The sequence below is a fragment of the Canis lupus genome, chromosome 31, assembly GCF_011100685.1.
Source record: "Canis lupus familiaris isolate Mischka breed German Shepherd chromosome 31, alternate assembly UU_Cfam_GSD_1.0, whole genome shotgun sequence".
Taxonomy (NCBI): Eukaryota; Metazoa; Chordata; class Mammalia; order Carnivora; family Canidae; genus Canis; species Canis lupus.
The window spans coordinates 31939868-31953146 of NC_049252.1; the positions used below are offsets into that span (position 1 = coordinate 31939868).

Below are 13279 nucleotides of genomic sequence, written 5' to 3' on the forward strand. Positions count from 1 at the left end.
ATTACATTGAGGACTTCATGTAGAATATTTATTTCTGGTTTAATTTATCAAACGGAAAATTTTCATTTTTTTAAAGATTTTATTTATTTGAGAGAGCATGAGACACAGCAAGAGCACATGAGCAGGGGGGAGGGGGAGAGGGAGAGGGAGAAGCAGACTGCTGAGTGTGGGACCTGATGGGACTTGATCATGGCCCAAGCCAAAGGCAGATCCCTAACTGACTGAGACACCTAGGTACCCCAAATTTTTACTCTCTAAAAAACCATTTTTAGAGCAAGTTTAGGTTCATAGCAAAATTAAAAGGAAGGTAAGCCTACACATGCATAGCCTCCCCCATTATCAGTATACCCCAGCTGAGTGGTAGAATTTGAAAATTGATAAACATACACAGGTTTATAATTTATACCTACATTGTAATCACCCAAAGTCCGTAGTTTATCTTAGGATTCACTTCCTAAGTGTTTTATATACATATATCTTAAGATTTATTTATTTATTCATGAGAAACACAGAGGGAGGGGCAGAAAACACAGGCAGGGGGAGAAGCAGGCTCCCCGCAGGGAGCCCGCTGTGGGACTCAATCCCAGATCCCAGGATCATGCCCTGAGCCGAAGGCAGATGCTCAACCGCTGAGCCACCCAGATGTCCCCCTAAGTGTTATATATGATGTGAGTTTAGACAAATGGATCATGACATTTACCTATCATGATTTAAACAGTATTTTCACTGTCCCTCAAATTCTCTGATTTGCCTGTCCAAACCCCTGGCAACCACTGATCTTCTGTTTCCATTAGTTTTACCTTTTCCAGCATGTCATAGAGTATGTAGCCTTCTCAGGTAGCCTTCTCTTTCCTTTAATAATATGCATTTAAGTTTCTGCTGTGTCTTTTCATGACATGATAGTGATTTCATTTTAGTGCTGAATAATAAATACTACATTGTTTAGATGCACCACCAGTTGATTTATCAATTCACCTACTGAAGGACATGTTTGTTGCTTTTGAGTTTTGGCCATTATGAACAAAGCTGATATAAATACCTATGTGCAGGTTTTTATGTAGACATGTTTTCAACTCCTTTGGTAATTACCAAGGAGTATGATTGCTGGGTCATATGACAAGAATATGTTTAGTTTTTTAAGGAAATGCCAAACTGTTTTCCAAAGTGACTGTACCATTTTGCATTCCCATTAGCCACAAGTGAAAGTTCCTGCTACTCCATATCCTTCTTGGCATTTGGTATTGTCAGTGTCCTGAATTTTGGCCTTCCTAATAGGTATATGGTAGTATCTTGCTTTAATTTGCATTTTCCTAATGACATATGATGTGGAGCAGCTTTTCATATGCTCATTTGCCACTATATACCTTTCTTGATGAGGTGTCTGTTAAGATCTTTGACTCGTTTTTATATGGGTTGTTTTCTTGTTGGATTTTTTTTTTTTTTTAAAGATTGTATTCATTTATTCATGAGAGAGAGAGAAGCAGAGACACAGGCAGAGGGAGAAGTAGGCTCCATGCAGGGAACCTGATTGAGTCCCTGGGCCAAAGGCAGGCGCCAAACCTCTGAGCCACCCAGGGATCCCCATTATTGTTGAATTTTTAAGAGTTTTTGTGTATTTTGCATAATAGACCTTAACAGATTAGTCTTTGATAAATATTTTCTCTGGATTGTGGCTTATCTTCTCATTTTCTTGACAGCAACTTTCAGAGAGCAGTTTTTAATTTAATTAAAGTCCAACTTATGGGGATCCCTGAGTGGTTCAGTGGTTTAGCACCTGCCTTCAGCCCAGGGTGTGATCCTGGGGTCCCAGGATTGAGTCCTGCATCAGGCTCCCTTCATGGAGCCTGCTTCTCCCTCTGCCTGTGTCTTTGCCCCCCCCCCCCATGTATCTCTTATGAATAAATAAATAAAATCTTTTATAAAAAAGTCCAGCTTATCAGTTATTTCTTTCATGGTACTTGCCTTTGGTATTGTGTCTTTAAAGTCATTACCTTTTTTTTGCATTTTTACATTTAGTTCTATGATTCCTTTTACGTTAATTTTTGTGAAGGATGTAAGGTCTAGATGCATTTTTTTTTTTTTAATATAGATGCTCCAGTGTCACTGTTGAAAAGGCTGTCTTTACTTCATTGTATTGCCTTTGTTATCTTTGTCAAAGATCTGTTGACTATATTTATGTGGGTTCATTCACTTTATTTAAATAGGAATGTTTTGTGATGATTGTAGAAATATTTGTGTAGATGCAAAACACAAATCCTAGTACGTATTAAAAACATTTGGTTACTATATCTAGGTCATTTTTTTTTTTTCATTTTATTTTACTGGAAAGAAGTGCTCATTAAAAGGTGGCTTAAGCTTCCAAAGCAAAGGTGAACTGTGCAAGGTGCATTCTGTACTTCTACTTTAGATGAACTATGAGTCTACGTCTGTTGAGTCTCTCCTCTATGATGTAAAGCTGTATAAGAAGGTTCTCTTTAGATTTCTGTGAAGGTGGGCCATTGTTCTTCCTTCTTTCCAGATAGAGAAGACTGATACAATGCCAGCTGCCCTACACGTGCTTTCAGGCTCAAGAGAGTGTGTCATTGTATACCAAAGAGTGGCAATTTTTCTGGTATTATCAGTAGACATTTGTTGACATTTCTTTTTGCATTGCCTTCTGATATTGTTATATAGCATATAAACTAGTAGCCTCACAGATGTCCACAAGAACTTTTTAATATTGAGGGGTATATTAAGACTCTTGTTTGTGAGTGACAAAACCTAACTCAGATTTGGCCTAAGTAGTTGGTTCACACTTAATTGAAAAGTCTAGGCATTACCTGTAGGCATGACTGGATCTGAATCTATACACATTTTTTTCCCCATTTCTCAGTTTTGGTTTTTTGTTAGCTTTGTTTTCAGTCTCCTTTATCCCTTTTAATTCTGTGTTTCTTGTTAGGTGGGTTCTATTGCTGTATTGAGTTCACTGATTTTTTTTTTCCTTCTGCAATGTCTAATCTGCCCCAATTTTCTTCCAATGTATTTTTCATCTTAAATGATGAAACTTCCATCTTTAGAATTTCAGTTTGAGTATTCCTTATGTATTTCACATCTTGATACATTCAGATACATTCAGTCTTTCTTTTAGTTTCTTGCACGTAATGGAATATGTTTATAATTGTTCTAATGTTCTTGTCTACCAATTCTATCATATGTGTCATTTCTGACTCTTCGATTGTTTCTTCCTTATAGATCACATTTTCCTTCTTTGCATACCTAATGATATTTTTTTGGATGCAAGACATTGTTTTTACTGATATTTTTGTGTATCTGTAAATATTTTTGAGCTTCATTTTGGGATGCAGTAAAGTTACTTGGAAACAGTGTAATTCTTTGGAGTCCTGTTTTAAGCTTTGATAGATTGGGAACATAGTGGTATTTGGTCAAGGGCTATCTTTTTATCTATAACTGAAGCAAAATGCTTCTGAATACTCTGCCTGTTATTCCATGAATTATGATGTTTTCCACTCTGGCTGGTGGAAACAAGAATTGTTCCTGGCCCTGTGGGAATGCTGACTGTTGTTTCCTTATTAGCCTTTCTAGTGGTTCTTTCCCTGGTTTGAGTTTTGGGTAGTTGTCCCACATGTATGTACTGATTAGTACTCATCTCAAGACTTAATGTGGGGGCACCATGTGAGGATCTCTGGAGTTCTCTGTGGAGCAGCCTCCTCTCTCTCCCTTTGTGCTGTGAACTTGCACTACCTTGGCTCTCCTGGACTCCTGTCGCTGTCTCCTGAACTGAAATTGCAGTCCATGCCTGGGTTCCTTCTCCCTGTGCTATAGAAATTCCATTAGAAATTAGAAATTTAGAAATTCCATTCAGTAAGCTGGACCAATCAATCATAGGGCTTTTGTTTTATGTGTTTCTCATCTCTTGGGGGTCACTTTCTTTTGTTGCCTGATATTCAGTTTCTTGCCAACCTTTGTTTCATATATTTTGTCCTTGTTTGTTTGTTTTAGGCAAGAGTGTAAATCCAAATCCCTGTTAATTCCATCTTTACCAGAAGTGGTAATCATAGTGTAGGCTCTCTTGGCTTCAATTTTTTTTTTTTTTTTTAAAGATTTTATTTATTTATTCATGATAGTCACAAAGAGAGAGGCAGAGACACAGGCAGAGGGAGAAGCAGGCTCCATGCTGGGAGCCCGATGTGGGATTCGATCCCGGGTCTCCAGGATCGCGCCCCGGGCCAAAGGCAGGCGCCAAACCACTGCGCCACCCAGGGATCCCTCTTGGCTTCATTTTTTAAAAGACTTTTACCATGTAGTAGGAGCCCCAAACTCATATCCTTAATAATTTAATTCTAGTGGCAAAGGAACCTAATATTTTATTTTATTTTATTTATTTATTTATTTATTTTATTTTATTTTATTTTATTTTATTTTATTATTTTAAGATTTATTTATTTATTTATGATAGACAGAGAGAAAGAGAGGCAGAGACACAGGAGGAGGGAGAAGCAGGCTCCATTCCGGGAGCCCGACGTGGGACTTGATCCCAGGACTCCAGGATTGCGCCCTGGGCCAAAGGCAGGCGCTAAACCGCTGAGCCACCCAGGGATCCCCGAACCTAATCTTTTAGTACCTATATATTACAACTAAGGGATGCCTCAGACTGATCCTGATCCATGTACCCACGAATAGACGGATCCTATGACCTGGAAAATGGTGCATTTCGATGGATCAGTCTCCTGGGTCATATACTTCTCTCCCTTAATTTTTGGGATGGAGCACTAGTCCCAGTCCTGCCATTACTGTGGGGTGTAGGGACATTGTGGCACCCAAAAGGAGAGGATGCTAGGCACATAACAACAGGAAATTTCTATATATGTGATAGAATGAGGTAGTGTCAAAGAAAAGCAAAACTGTATTGTTTTGAGTTCAGGAAACTCTGAGATGCCTTTAATTTAAGCTTCATTCAGATAACTTTAGCAGTGAGATCTGAATAAACTCCTTTCTCAACCAGTAGACCCTATACTACGTTTTACAGAGTTTAGGGAATCCAGCAAAAGATGAGGAAGATGGGAGATTAGGAGGTGGGGATGAGGAAAAGAAAAAAATATTTTCTACAAATTTAGCAGGTATGGTTTATAATCTATCATATTTTTTATGCTGTGACTTATTTTTTTTATGTAGTTACCTAAATTTTGAAGTTGGAATATTCCTGGAGGATAGGATGTTAGTCTTATAGCATATCTGAGAAATCTGTCTTCATATGCCTTTTGAGGAAAAGCGAAGTTTAAGCAAATGCAATCTGAATTGGAATCTTTGATCTGAGCCTAAATAGTCTGGCTAAAAAAGTGCTTCAGAATTTACAGATTGGGTTGGTACACAGAACAGGATTATATATGGATGGAACCTGCATAAACAAAGGTCCCTGTGGTTGATTCTGGCCTTTTTTTTTTAGTGAAAAGCTCATCTTTCCTAAAGGGGTCACTTATTTCTGACTCAGTAGTTTCTCATAGAGTGAGAATGTCCTTTGTTAAATCTGTAGTAAAGAGGAAGAAACTCTGGACTCAAAGTCCTAAGGTCAGTATTCTTTGGTTTGCCTCTGAGTAAGTGTGACAGTAGGCCAATTTCTAGCGTCTCTCACGGTAAGTCAGTTCTCAAGTGGAGATACTGTGCCTTCAATGGAAGTTCAGTTTGTGAGTAGCTAGAAGAGGTGGTTGAGTTAGTCTCAGGTTTGGTTATATTAGCTTTCTAGATTAAAATATTCATCCTTGAGATAGAGATTTCCCAAAATGCATAAATCAGGCCAGACAGGACTATGTGGTTCTGTAGCAAACAAAACCAAAAGCCCTGATAATTGGAATTGAGTAAATGAGTGATTTTCCGATCTTTTCTTAAAACCAAGCACAACACTTAGAGATGGAATAATTAAAAGTTGATTAAGAACAAGCTGAATGGAAGATCTAACCTAGATGCACCCCTTATTTGTGATCATGCTCTTCGGGGGTCCGAAAAACCACTTATAAGCTGATTGTTCCTTCCAGCTCTAAAATTTGTTTAATTTCGAAAATGTAGGGAATGTGATGACTTAGAGACTATTACTACCTTAAAATATTTTTGAAAAAAATAAAGTTATTTATAATGAGTGTTTTTTGTATTTTATTTGGCACAAAGTAATATATTTTGTTCTTTACTAGTAAACTGTAATAAAGGTTGAATTATTTTCTTTGGGGTACAAAAATCTCATAAGCAAAAATACTGATTTCTAGTTAAAATTATTATAAATACTTTGATAATTTCACTTTTAGTTCATTTAGGTAATTTTATTTCCTGAGAGGTATTAACATTTAAAAAATTTTTTTATTGGTAGGATCCTAATCTAACATTTTGAGTAATCAGTTTTCAAGCAAAATATTTTTCCTTATCTATTTTCTTTAACTTAAGCATATTTTTGAGAAAAAATTAAATTTATCTTTTGGAACAGGGTCATTATCGTTATTGTGCTGCTCTTTCTATGCTGGGGGAATATGACTGGGCCCTGCAAGCAAACATAAAAGCTCAAAAACTCTGTAAAAATGACCCTGAGGGAATCAAGGATCTAATTCAGCAGCATGTAAAGTTACAAAAACAAATAGAAGACCTGCAAGGTATTTCACCTAAGATTCTTTGGTTACAGTTGAATTCCCTTTAAAACTCTTGAAGGTGTGTTTCTTGGATTAATGGAGGATCATAAGTCAACTCTCAGGTGATTTGTGCTTATTTTGTTACATTATCTTGGTCAAGTCACTGAAGTTTTCCATTTCTGTTTGTGTGGAAGTACGTACATTAGTGTTATATTCCACTAGGTAATTATAAATTATTTGTATTTTTATTTGAAACATAACAAATGATTATTCTTCTATAGAAAAATATGCCTTGAGATTTTGAAGAAAATGAAGCCTTTTGAAACAAAATTGTTTAAAGTTTTTTCCTCCATTTTAGTCATTTCTAAAGACCCTTCAGTAGAGTCGTTTGATGTTTTTGCACCAAGTGTGTGGTTCATTCTGTAGCATGCTGAACACATACGCTTATATACATCTGTATGTGGGTACAGACACATATATCAGAAATCAGCTGTTCGGGCTAGGAATTCTAGATTTTCATTCACTTGTTTTCTTTCTTAAGTGATTTTGCTTTCTCCAATGCCTGAAATTCCCTTACTCTATGCTTTCAGTTTATAGGTCTTTCCTATTTTTTCTGCTTTGGGTATTTAGTGTCTTAGGAAGCTGAGCTGTTATCATCCAACATAACATGATTATAAATAAGATTGTGAGCTCCTTGAAGACAGGTACCATCTCTGATTTGGATTTATATACTGCTGCATGTAGTCAATGATCAATGTAATGGGATGTCAAATAAGGCTATGTAACATTTTGCTGAAGCTATCCTGAAAACTAAAAACATCTGGAAATAAGAATTATTTAGGTTTATTTTTCAGTTCTGTAAATTTGATGTTCTTACTGTCAACTTAAAGGATATTTGAAAATCTCTTCAAAGTATGTATTGCCAATCCACTGATTACTATGTATGTGTGTGATTGGTTTTTATAGGTCGAACACCAACTAGAAATCCAATTAAAGCCTTTTATGAAAGCAGGTGAGTCAATACCAATCAGATCAGTAGCTGTTACTTGGGATGGCTCTGCCCTATAAATTTCAGAATTACTGTATCTGATGCTTTGTGGCTCATAGCAACCACAGTAAAGTTGAGGAGAGAAGGAAGAAGGGTTTGTGTCTAAGATCAGGTGACCTGTGAATGTCAGATTTATTTTGTGGACTGTTTTACTGAGCCATTTGCATGTGTATTTATGGGAGATCAGTAGCCTAAACCTCTGGGAAAATATGGGTGAAGTGTTAATTGGATGTCATTATGCTTGGATGGGAGTACTTTTTCAATTGAGGGTCATGACAGCAGAGAACAGAACACAGTCTGTACCTTTAACTCTAAGCTCCTGTCCTGAAAACATGTACATCCAGCCTCTTGGTTCTTTTCTAAGACTAGGACGCTTTCTGTTAGAAATAGACAACAGACAGATTCAAGTATGCTCACAAGAAAACAAATAGCAGCCAGGGTTCTATATTTATTACTTGGCAATTAAAATAGATGTTTTTTTCCTCCACATATGTTAGATGCCTAAGATACTGAAGCTGTTAAATTTAAAACCAGAAGACTTACTTATTTTAATATTAGAAACCAGAATATATTATTGAACTGTTCTTAATCTATTTTGAGTTTTTACTATGAAATTTAAAGTAATATTTGTATATAAAACCCAATGTCAGAGGTAGATTCTTTTAAGTATTACCCTTCTTCCAAGGAAAAAAGGACAATATTTGCTGGAACTTGTTTATTTGAAGGATAACTTTTAAAAATGCATGCTAATGAGCAGAAATAAATTATTTCTTTTATTTCCTATTCAGGGCCTACATACCTAGTTTATCAGCACCTGCATTTAGTACTTCACTTAACTTTGTGGAAACTGAAAAAGATTCCAGAAAAACTAACCGCGAAATGGCAAACGGTGGTAATCAGAATCTAAAGGTAGGTTCAGTAAAAAACGAAAATTAAAATGATTTCTTCAACTATAGATAGTCTCATGTTTTTACAATAGTATTCCAGTAATAATGGAAATTAAATATTTTGATGATATGAATTCCTTTTTCCAATGAAAGCAAAGAGAATGATTCTTTTTTTTCTTCTTAAAGATTTTATTTATTCACGAGAGACAGGCAGAGACACAGGCAGAGGGAGAAGCAGGCTCTGTGCAGGGAGCCCGATGTGGGACTCGATCCTACAACTCCGGGATCAAGTCCAGGCTGAAGGGAGATACTCAACCACTGAGCCACCCAGGTGTCCCAAGAATGATTCTTTTTCTTTTCTTTTTTTCTTTTTTTTTTTTTTGAGAATGATTCTTTTTAATAAATATTCCACTATGTCCTTCGTCTACATGAGGAAAATATTTCAAGTGTCACAGAATTTCTTTTTTTTTTTTTTTTAAGAATTATTTATTTATTTATTCATGAGAAACACGGGGGGGGGGGTGGGGGGCAGAGACACAGGTAGAGGGAGAAGCAGGCTCCATGCAAGGAGCCTGATGTGGGACTCGATCCCGGGTCTCCAGGATCACACCCTGGGCTGCAGGCGGCACTAAACCGCTGCACTACCGGGGCTGCCCTGTCACAGAGTTTCTTTTGAAATCACATTGGTGTGTTTTCAAAATGTGTTCTTCTAAATATCATTTTACCACTTGGGTAGTTCTCTTTGTATGCCTTTCCTGCTTTACATGTCTCTCAAACAGCCCCTGGGGAATGAGTGACAGTGAGGTCTGGTGGCCATGTCACCAGACCTTCTTACAGTGCTTCCGATTTTTCTTCTTACAGTGCTTCCAATTTTTCTTTTCCTCCCTTTTTTTTGTAGTCTACTCGGCTGCCTGGCACTGCATGAGCTCGCCCACAGGACTTGGGTTATATTGGGCCTGGGGGCACGCCTTCCCCATCTCTGCCTGAGGCATTTGTGTGGCATTTGTGTAGCCTCCTGTTGCTCTTCCCAGCAGTGGTCCCCAGCCTTGACTCCCTACTGTGCTTACCAGCACCCAGGCCTCTTGGTTTTTGAGGCACCTCTAGGCCTTCTATCCTGACTCTAATTGATATCCTAGATATCCTCAATTGGAGTTTTCCTCTGACAGTTGTATACTAAAAGCTCAGCACATATCACCAAGTCCACGTTAATATTTCTCTCCAGGGTTTTCTAAGAGAAAAGGAAATGATATTTTGGAGTATGTGGCTGGTAGGCATTTAAAGGAGCTTTTCCAACTCACTGTGTAGTCCTTTTATTGTTAGTAATGAAAATCTCGGAGGCTGTATTCAGTTAGAGAGAGGAGCATACAGGGAAGGATGCAATAGTATTTATTCAGTACACTTATTAAATAATCTGTCAGGCATCATGCCAGGTGTTGGAAGTAGAATTATCATTAGAGAATTTGTCATATTATCACTAGATATCATTTTGTTTGTTCCCTCACTTAGGCCTAATTATCTGTTGATTTTAGGCTGTTGGGTAAATTCTGTTCCATTCTGTTTTATTATTTAGCAATTGAGTGCTTTATGGCTTTATTTTTTGAAAATCTCATGAATTTTGTTTTCATGGATAGGTGGTAGATGAAGCTTTGAAGGTAGATGATTGTGACTGTCATCCTGAATTTCTACCACCATCAGGTAAGTTTTTTCCTTAGTAAGTTGTTGCTGAATTAAGGTAGCGTTCTTAAAACTCCAGCCCCAATGTTTGCACGAACCTCACGTACATCTGCTGTTGCTCTTTTACTTTATAATGCTTCTATGTTAAGAAAACATTGAATACTTATTTGAAATCAGTGCTCGGTCTTTTCATATTATTTAATACATTTAATTTCAGAAATTCAAATAAATGTAGAAAGGGAGGATGAAACTCTTTGATCTGCTACCTAATTTCCATGAGGCCAGTGTTTTGTTTTTGTTTTTTTTTTAATTTTTAAAGATTTTATTTATCTGAGAGAGAGTGAGAAAGAGAGGGAGCACTAGAGAGAGAGAGAGAGCTCAAGTAGGGGGATCTGCAGAGGGAGAGGGAGAAGCAGACTCCTTGCTGAGCAGGGAGCCTGACTCGGGGCTTGATCCCAGGTCCCAGGGATCATGACCTGAGCTGAAGCAGATGCTCAATCAAGTGAGCCACCCAGGTGCCCAAGGCCAGTATTTTTCAGCTTTAATTTCATTAGTTGACCCTGTCCATGTCCCAGGTGGCTTTTTAGACATATTTTTTTCCTGTTTGCCCTCCTACCACAAATAACTGTTTATCCATTTATGTCCTGTACGTACATTTGTGCTTTATATATATATATTTTTTTTTTAATTTTTATTTATTTATGATAGTCATACAGAGAGAGAGAGAGAGGCAGAGACATAGGCAGAGGGAGAAGCAGGCTCCATGCACCGGGAGCCCGACGTAGGATTTGATCCCGGGTCTCCAGGATTGCGCCCTGGGCCAAAGGCAGGCGCTAAACCGCTGCACCACCCAGGGATCCCTGTGCTTTATATATTTAAAAAGTTAGATTTTTTTTTTTCATCTGTTAAGAACTAACTTTCACCCTGTTGGGGGTGATGTTGAAAATGCTTTAGGCTGATACCAGTTTAACTTGTATGTGCTTAGTGCATATGTTTATTTCTGCATCTAGTAAATACACAGACACACAGTGGGACTTTGTTTACTTGGCATCATTGGGAAATTAAGGGTCCAGAGAAGCAAAAATTCATGCTCCATTTATTTCTCAGTTTCCCTTTACATGGCCAGATTTTGTTGAAAATCATCCTAAAGTGGATTATATGCTTCCCTGGCTTTTAAAACAGAGTTTAAGAAAAATATGGATTTTCTTGATGACTCAAGGTTGCTGTTAGATACAAGTATTTTGTCTAAGTCTTCCATGTGCTCATCCCAGGTTTATTTTGGTGAGATTGCTGACCTGGTTAGTGATCATCTCGCTCTCTTTTCCTTTTTCTTGTTTGTTGGCTCTTTTGTTTTCTTTTCAGTGTTTCTGTTTCTGGCAACCATTTCTGTCTTTTGCTTCCCTCAGTTCTGTCTTTTCTTAGGCTCCAGGGCCACATTTCCAGCTATTTACCCCTAGCCATTCCCATTTGGCTAGCATGTTGGAAAACTGTAAAGAGGGAGACTCAGGTGATTGTCTTACCTGATGTAAGTCTAATAGCACATGAAAATATCTTTGAAGATAAAACTTTTCTTTTGGAAAACACCTTTTAATTTATTAATATTTCAGGGCACATGAGTGGCTCAGTGGTTGAGTGTCTGCCTTTGGCTCAGGTCGTGATCCCCAGGGTCTGGGATCAAATCCCATATTGGGCTCCCTGCAGGGAGCTTGCTCTCTCTGCCTGTGTCTCTGTCTCTGTCTCTCTCTCTCTCTCTGTGTCTCATGAATAAATAAAATCTTAAAAAAATAATTTATTGATGTTTCTTAGGCTGTTAGTATTGGATAGCACATTTAAGTAAATAAATACCACCCACATTTCAGCATTTGTATTCAGTTAAAGAAATTGAGGTCCCAGGGTTAAAGCTACAGTTTTGCCCAAAATCAAACTGCAGGAATCAAATTAAAACTCTTTTGCCTTTCCAGAAGCCACTTTTGTTTTCTAAGGCCATCCACCAGCTTGGTTCTGATTCTCTTCTTAATACATTGGTTCTGACTTGCCTCTGCTGTCTCTCCCCAAAGTTTCCATCAAAAACACCCTGTCCCTATTCCTGTGCTCCCTTCTACTCAACTTTGTGCATGTTTCCCCCAACTCTTGCCCATGGGACCAATGCTAGGCTCATAAAGCTGAAGTATCAGAAGCAAAGGACCTCCGAGCACTCCCCTCAGCTGGCCTTTGCCGCCCTTTTCCAACCTTCTCTTCTTACCCAGCTCACCAGATCACACAGGTTTACTTAGAGTTTCTTAAAGTGAATGTCATTCTTGGGTTTGTTTCGTTTTTTAAGATTGTATTTATTTATTTATTAGAGAGCAAGCACAAGCAGGGGGAGGAGTAGGGCGGGGGGAGACACAAGCTGACTCCCCGCTGAGCATAGAGCTGCTGTGGGCTCTGTCCCAGGACTCTGAGGTCATGACCTGAGCCAAAATCAGATACTTAGCCAACTGAGCCACCAGGTGCCCCAAGTTCTACTTGTTTCTTAAAGCTAAATACACATGCTGCATCCCCACTAATACTTTTCCTGGCCACTCAAATTTAATGATTTCCACCTCAGTGAGTTTATAAGAGCAGTTACTATGGAATTAATATGTTAGTAACAGCATGCTATCTTCTCTTTTTCCTAAAGGTGGTTGTTGTGTAATTACTGGTGACTGTCTTTTTTTCCCCATCTGATTATAGACTACCTGAAAATAGGAACTATGACCTATCTAAATAATATTGTAATTTACATTCACAATTTTATAGTATACATAGATCTGTGTCATCTTAGCTGTTTTTTTTTTACCTGTTTGTAGTTACATAAAATGTTTCCTTTGCTGCTTATTCCAATTTACATATTTTCAATTAATTTGCTTTCAGGCTTGTTGATTTTTATGAACAGGTTTCAGGAACAAATACTTTGTATTCACAGGTCAGACTCCAAAATACAAAGGAAAACAAAAATCTCGAAACAATGAATTGGAGAAGTTCAGGTATGTTTTTTATTTGTGCCCCTCCCCCCCATAGCCTCCTCTTAAGAAAAAAGTAAA

The 13279-nt window shown here is 37.8% G+C and overlaps 1 protein-coding gene across 1 annotated transcript in view; it reads left to right on the forward strand.

Moving 5' to 3' along the window:
* The window catches only part of TTC3 (tetratricopeptide repeat domain 3), a 116775-nt gene that overhangs the window by 34324 nt on the left and 69172 nt on the right, over positions 1 to 13279 (forward strand). Inside the window, 5 exon segments of the mRNA XM_038581468.1 lie at positions 6470 to 6632; positions 7575 to 7620; positions 8445 to 8565; positions 10175 to 10238; positions 13162 to 13222. Of these exon segments, the coding sequence (XP_038437396.1) occupies positions 6470 to 6632; positions 7575 to 7620; positions 8445 to 8565; positions 10175 to 10238; positions 13162 to 13222 (455 nt within the window).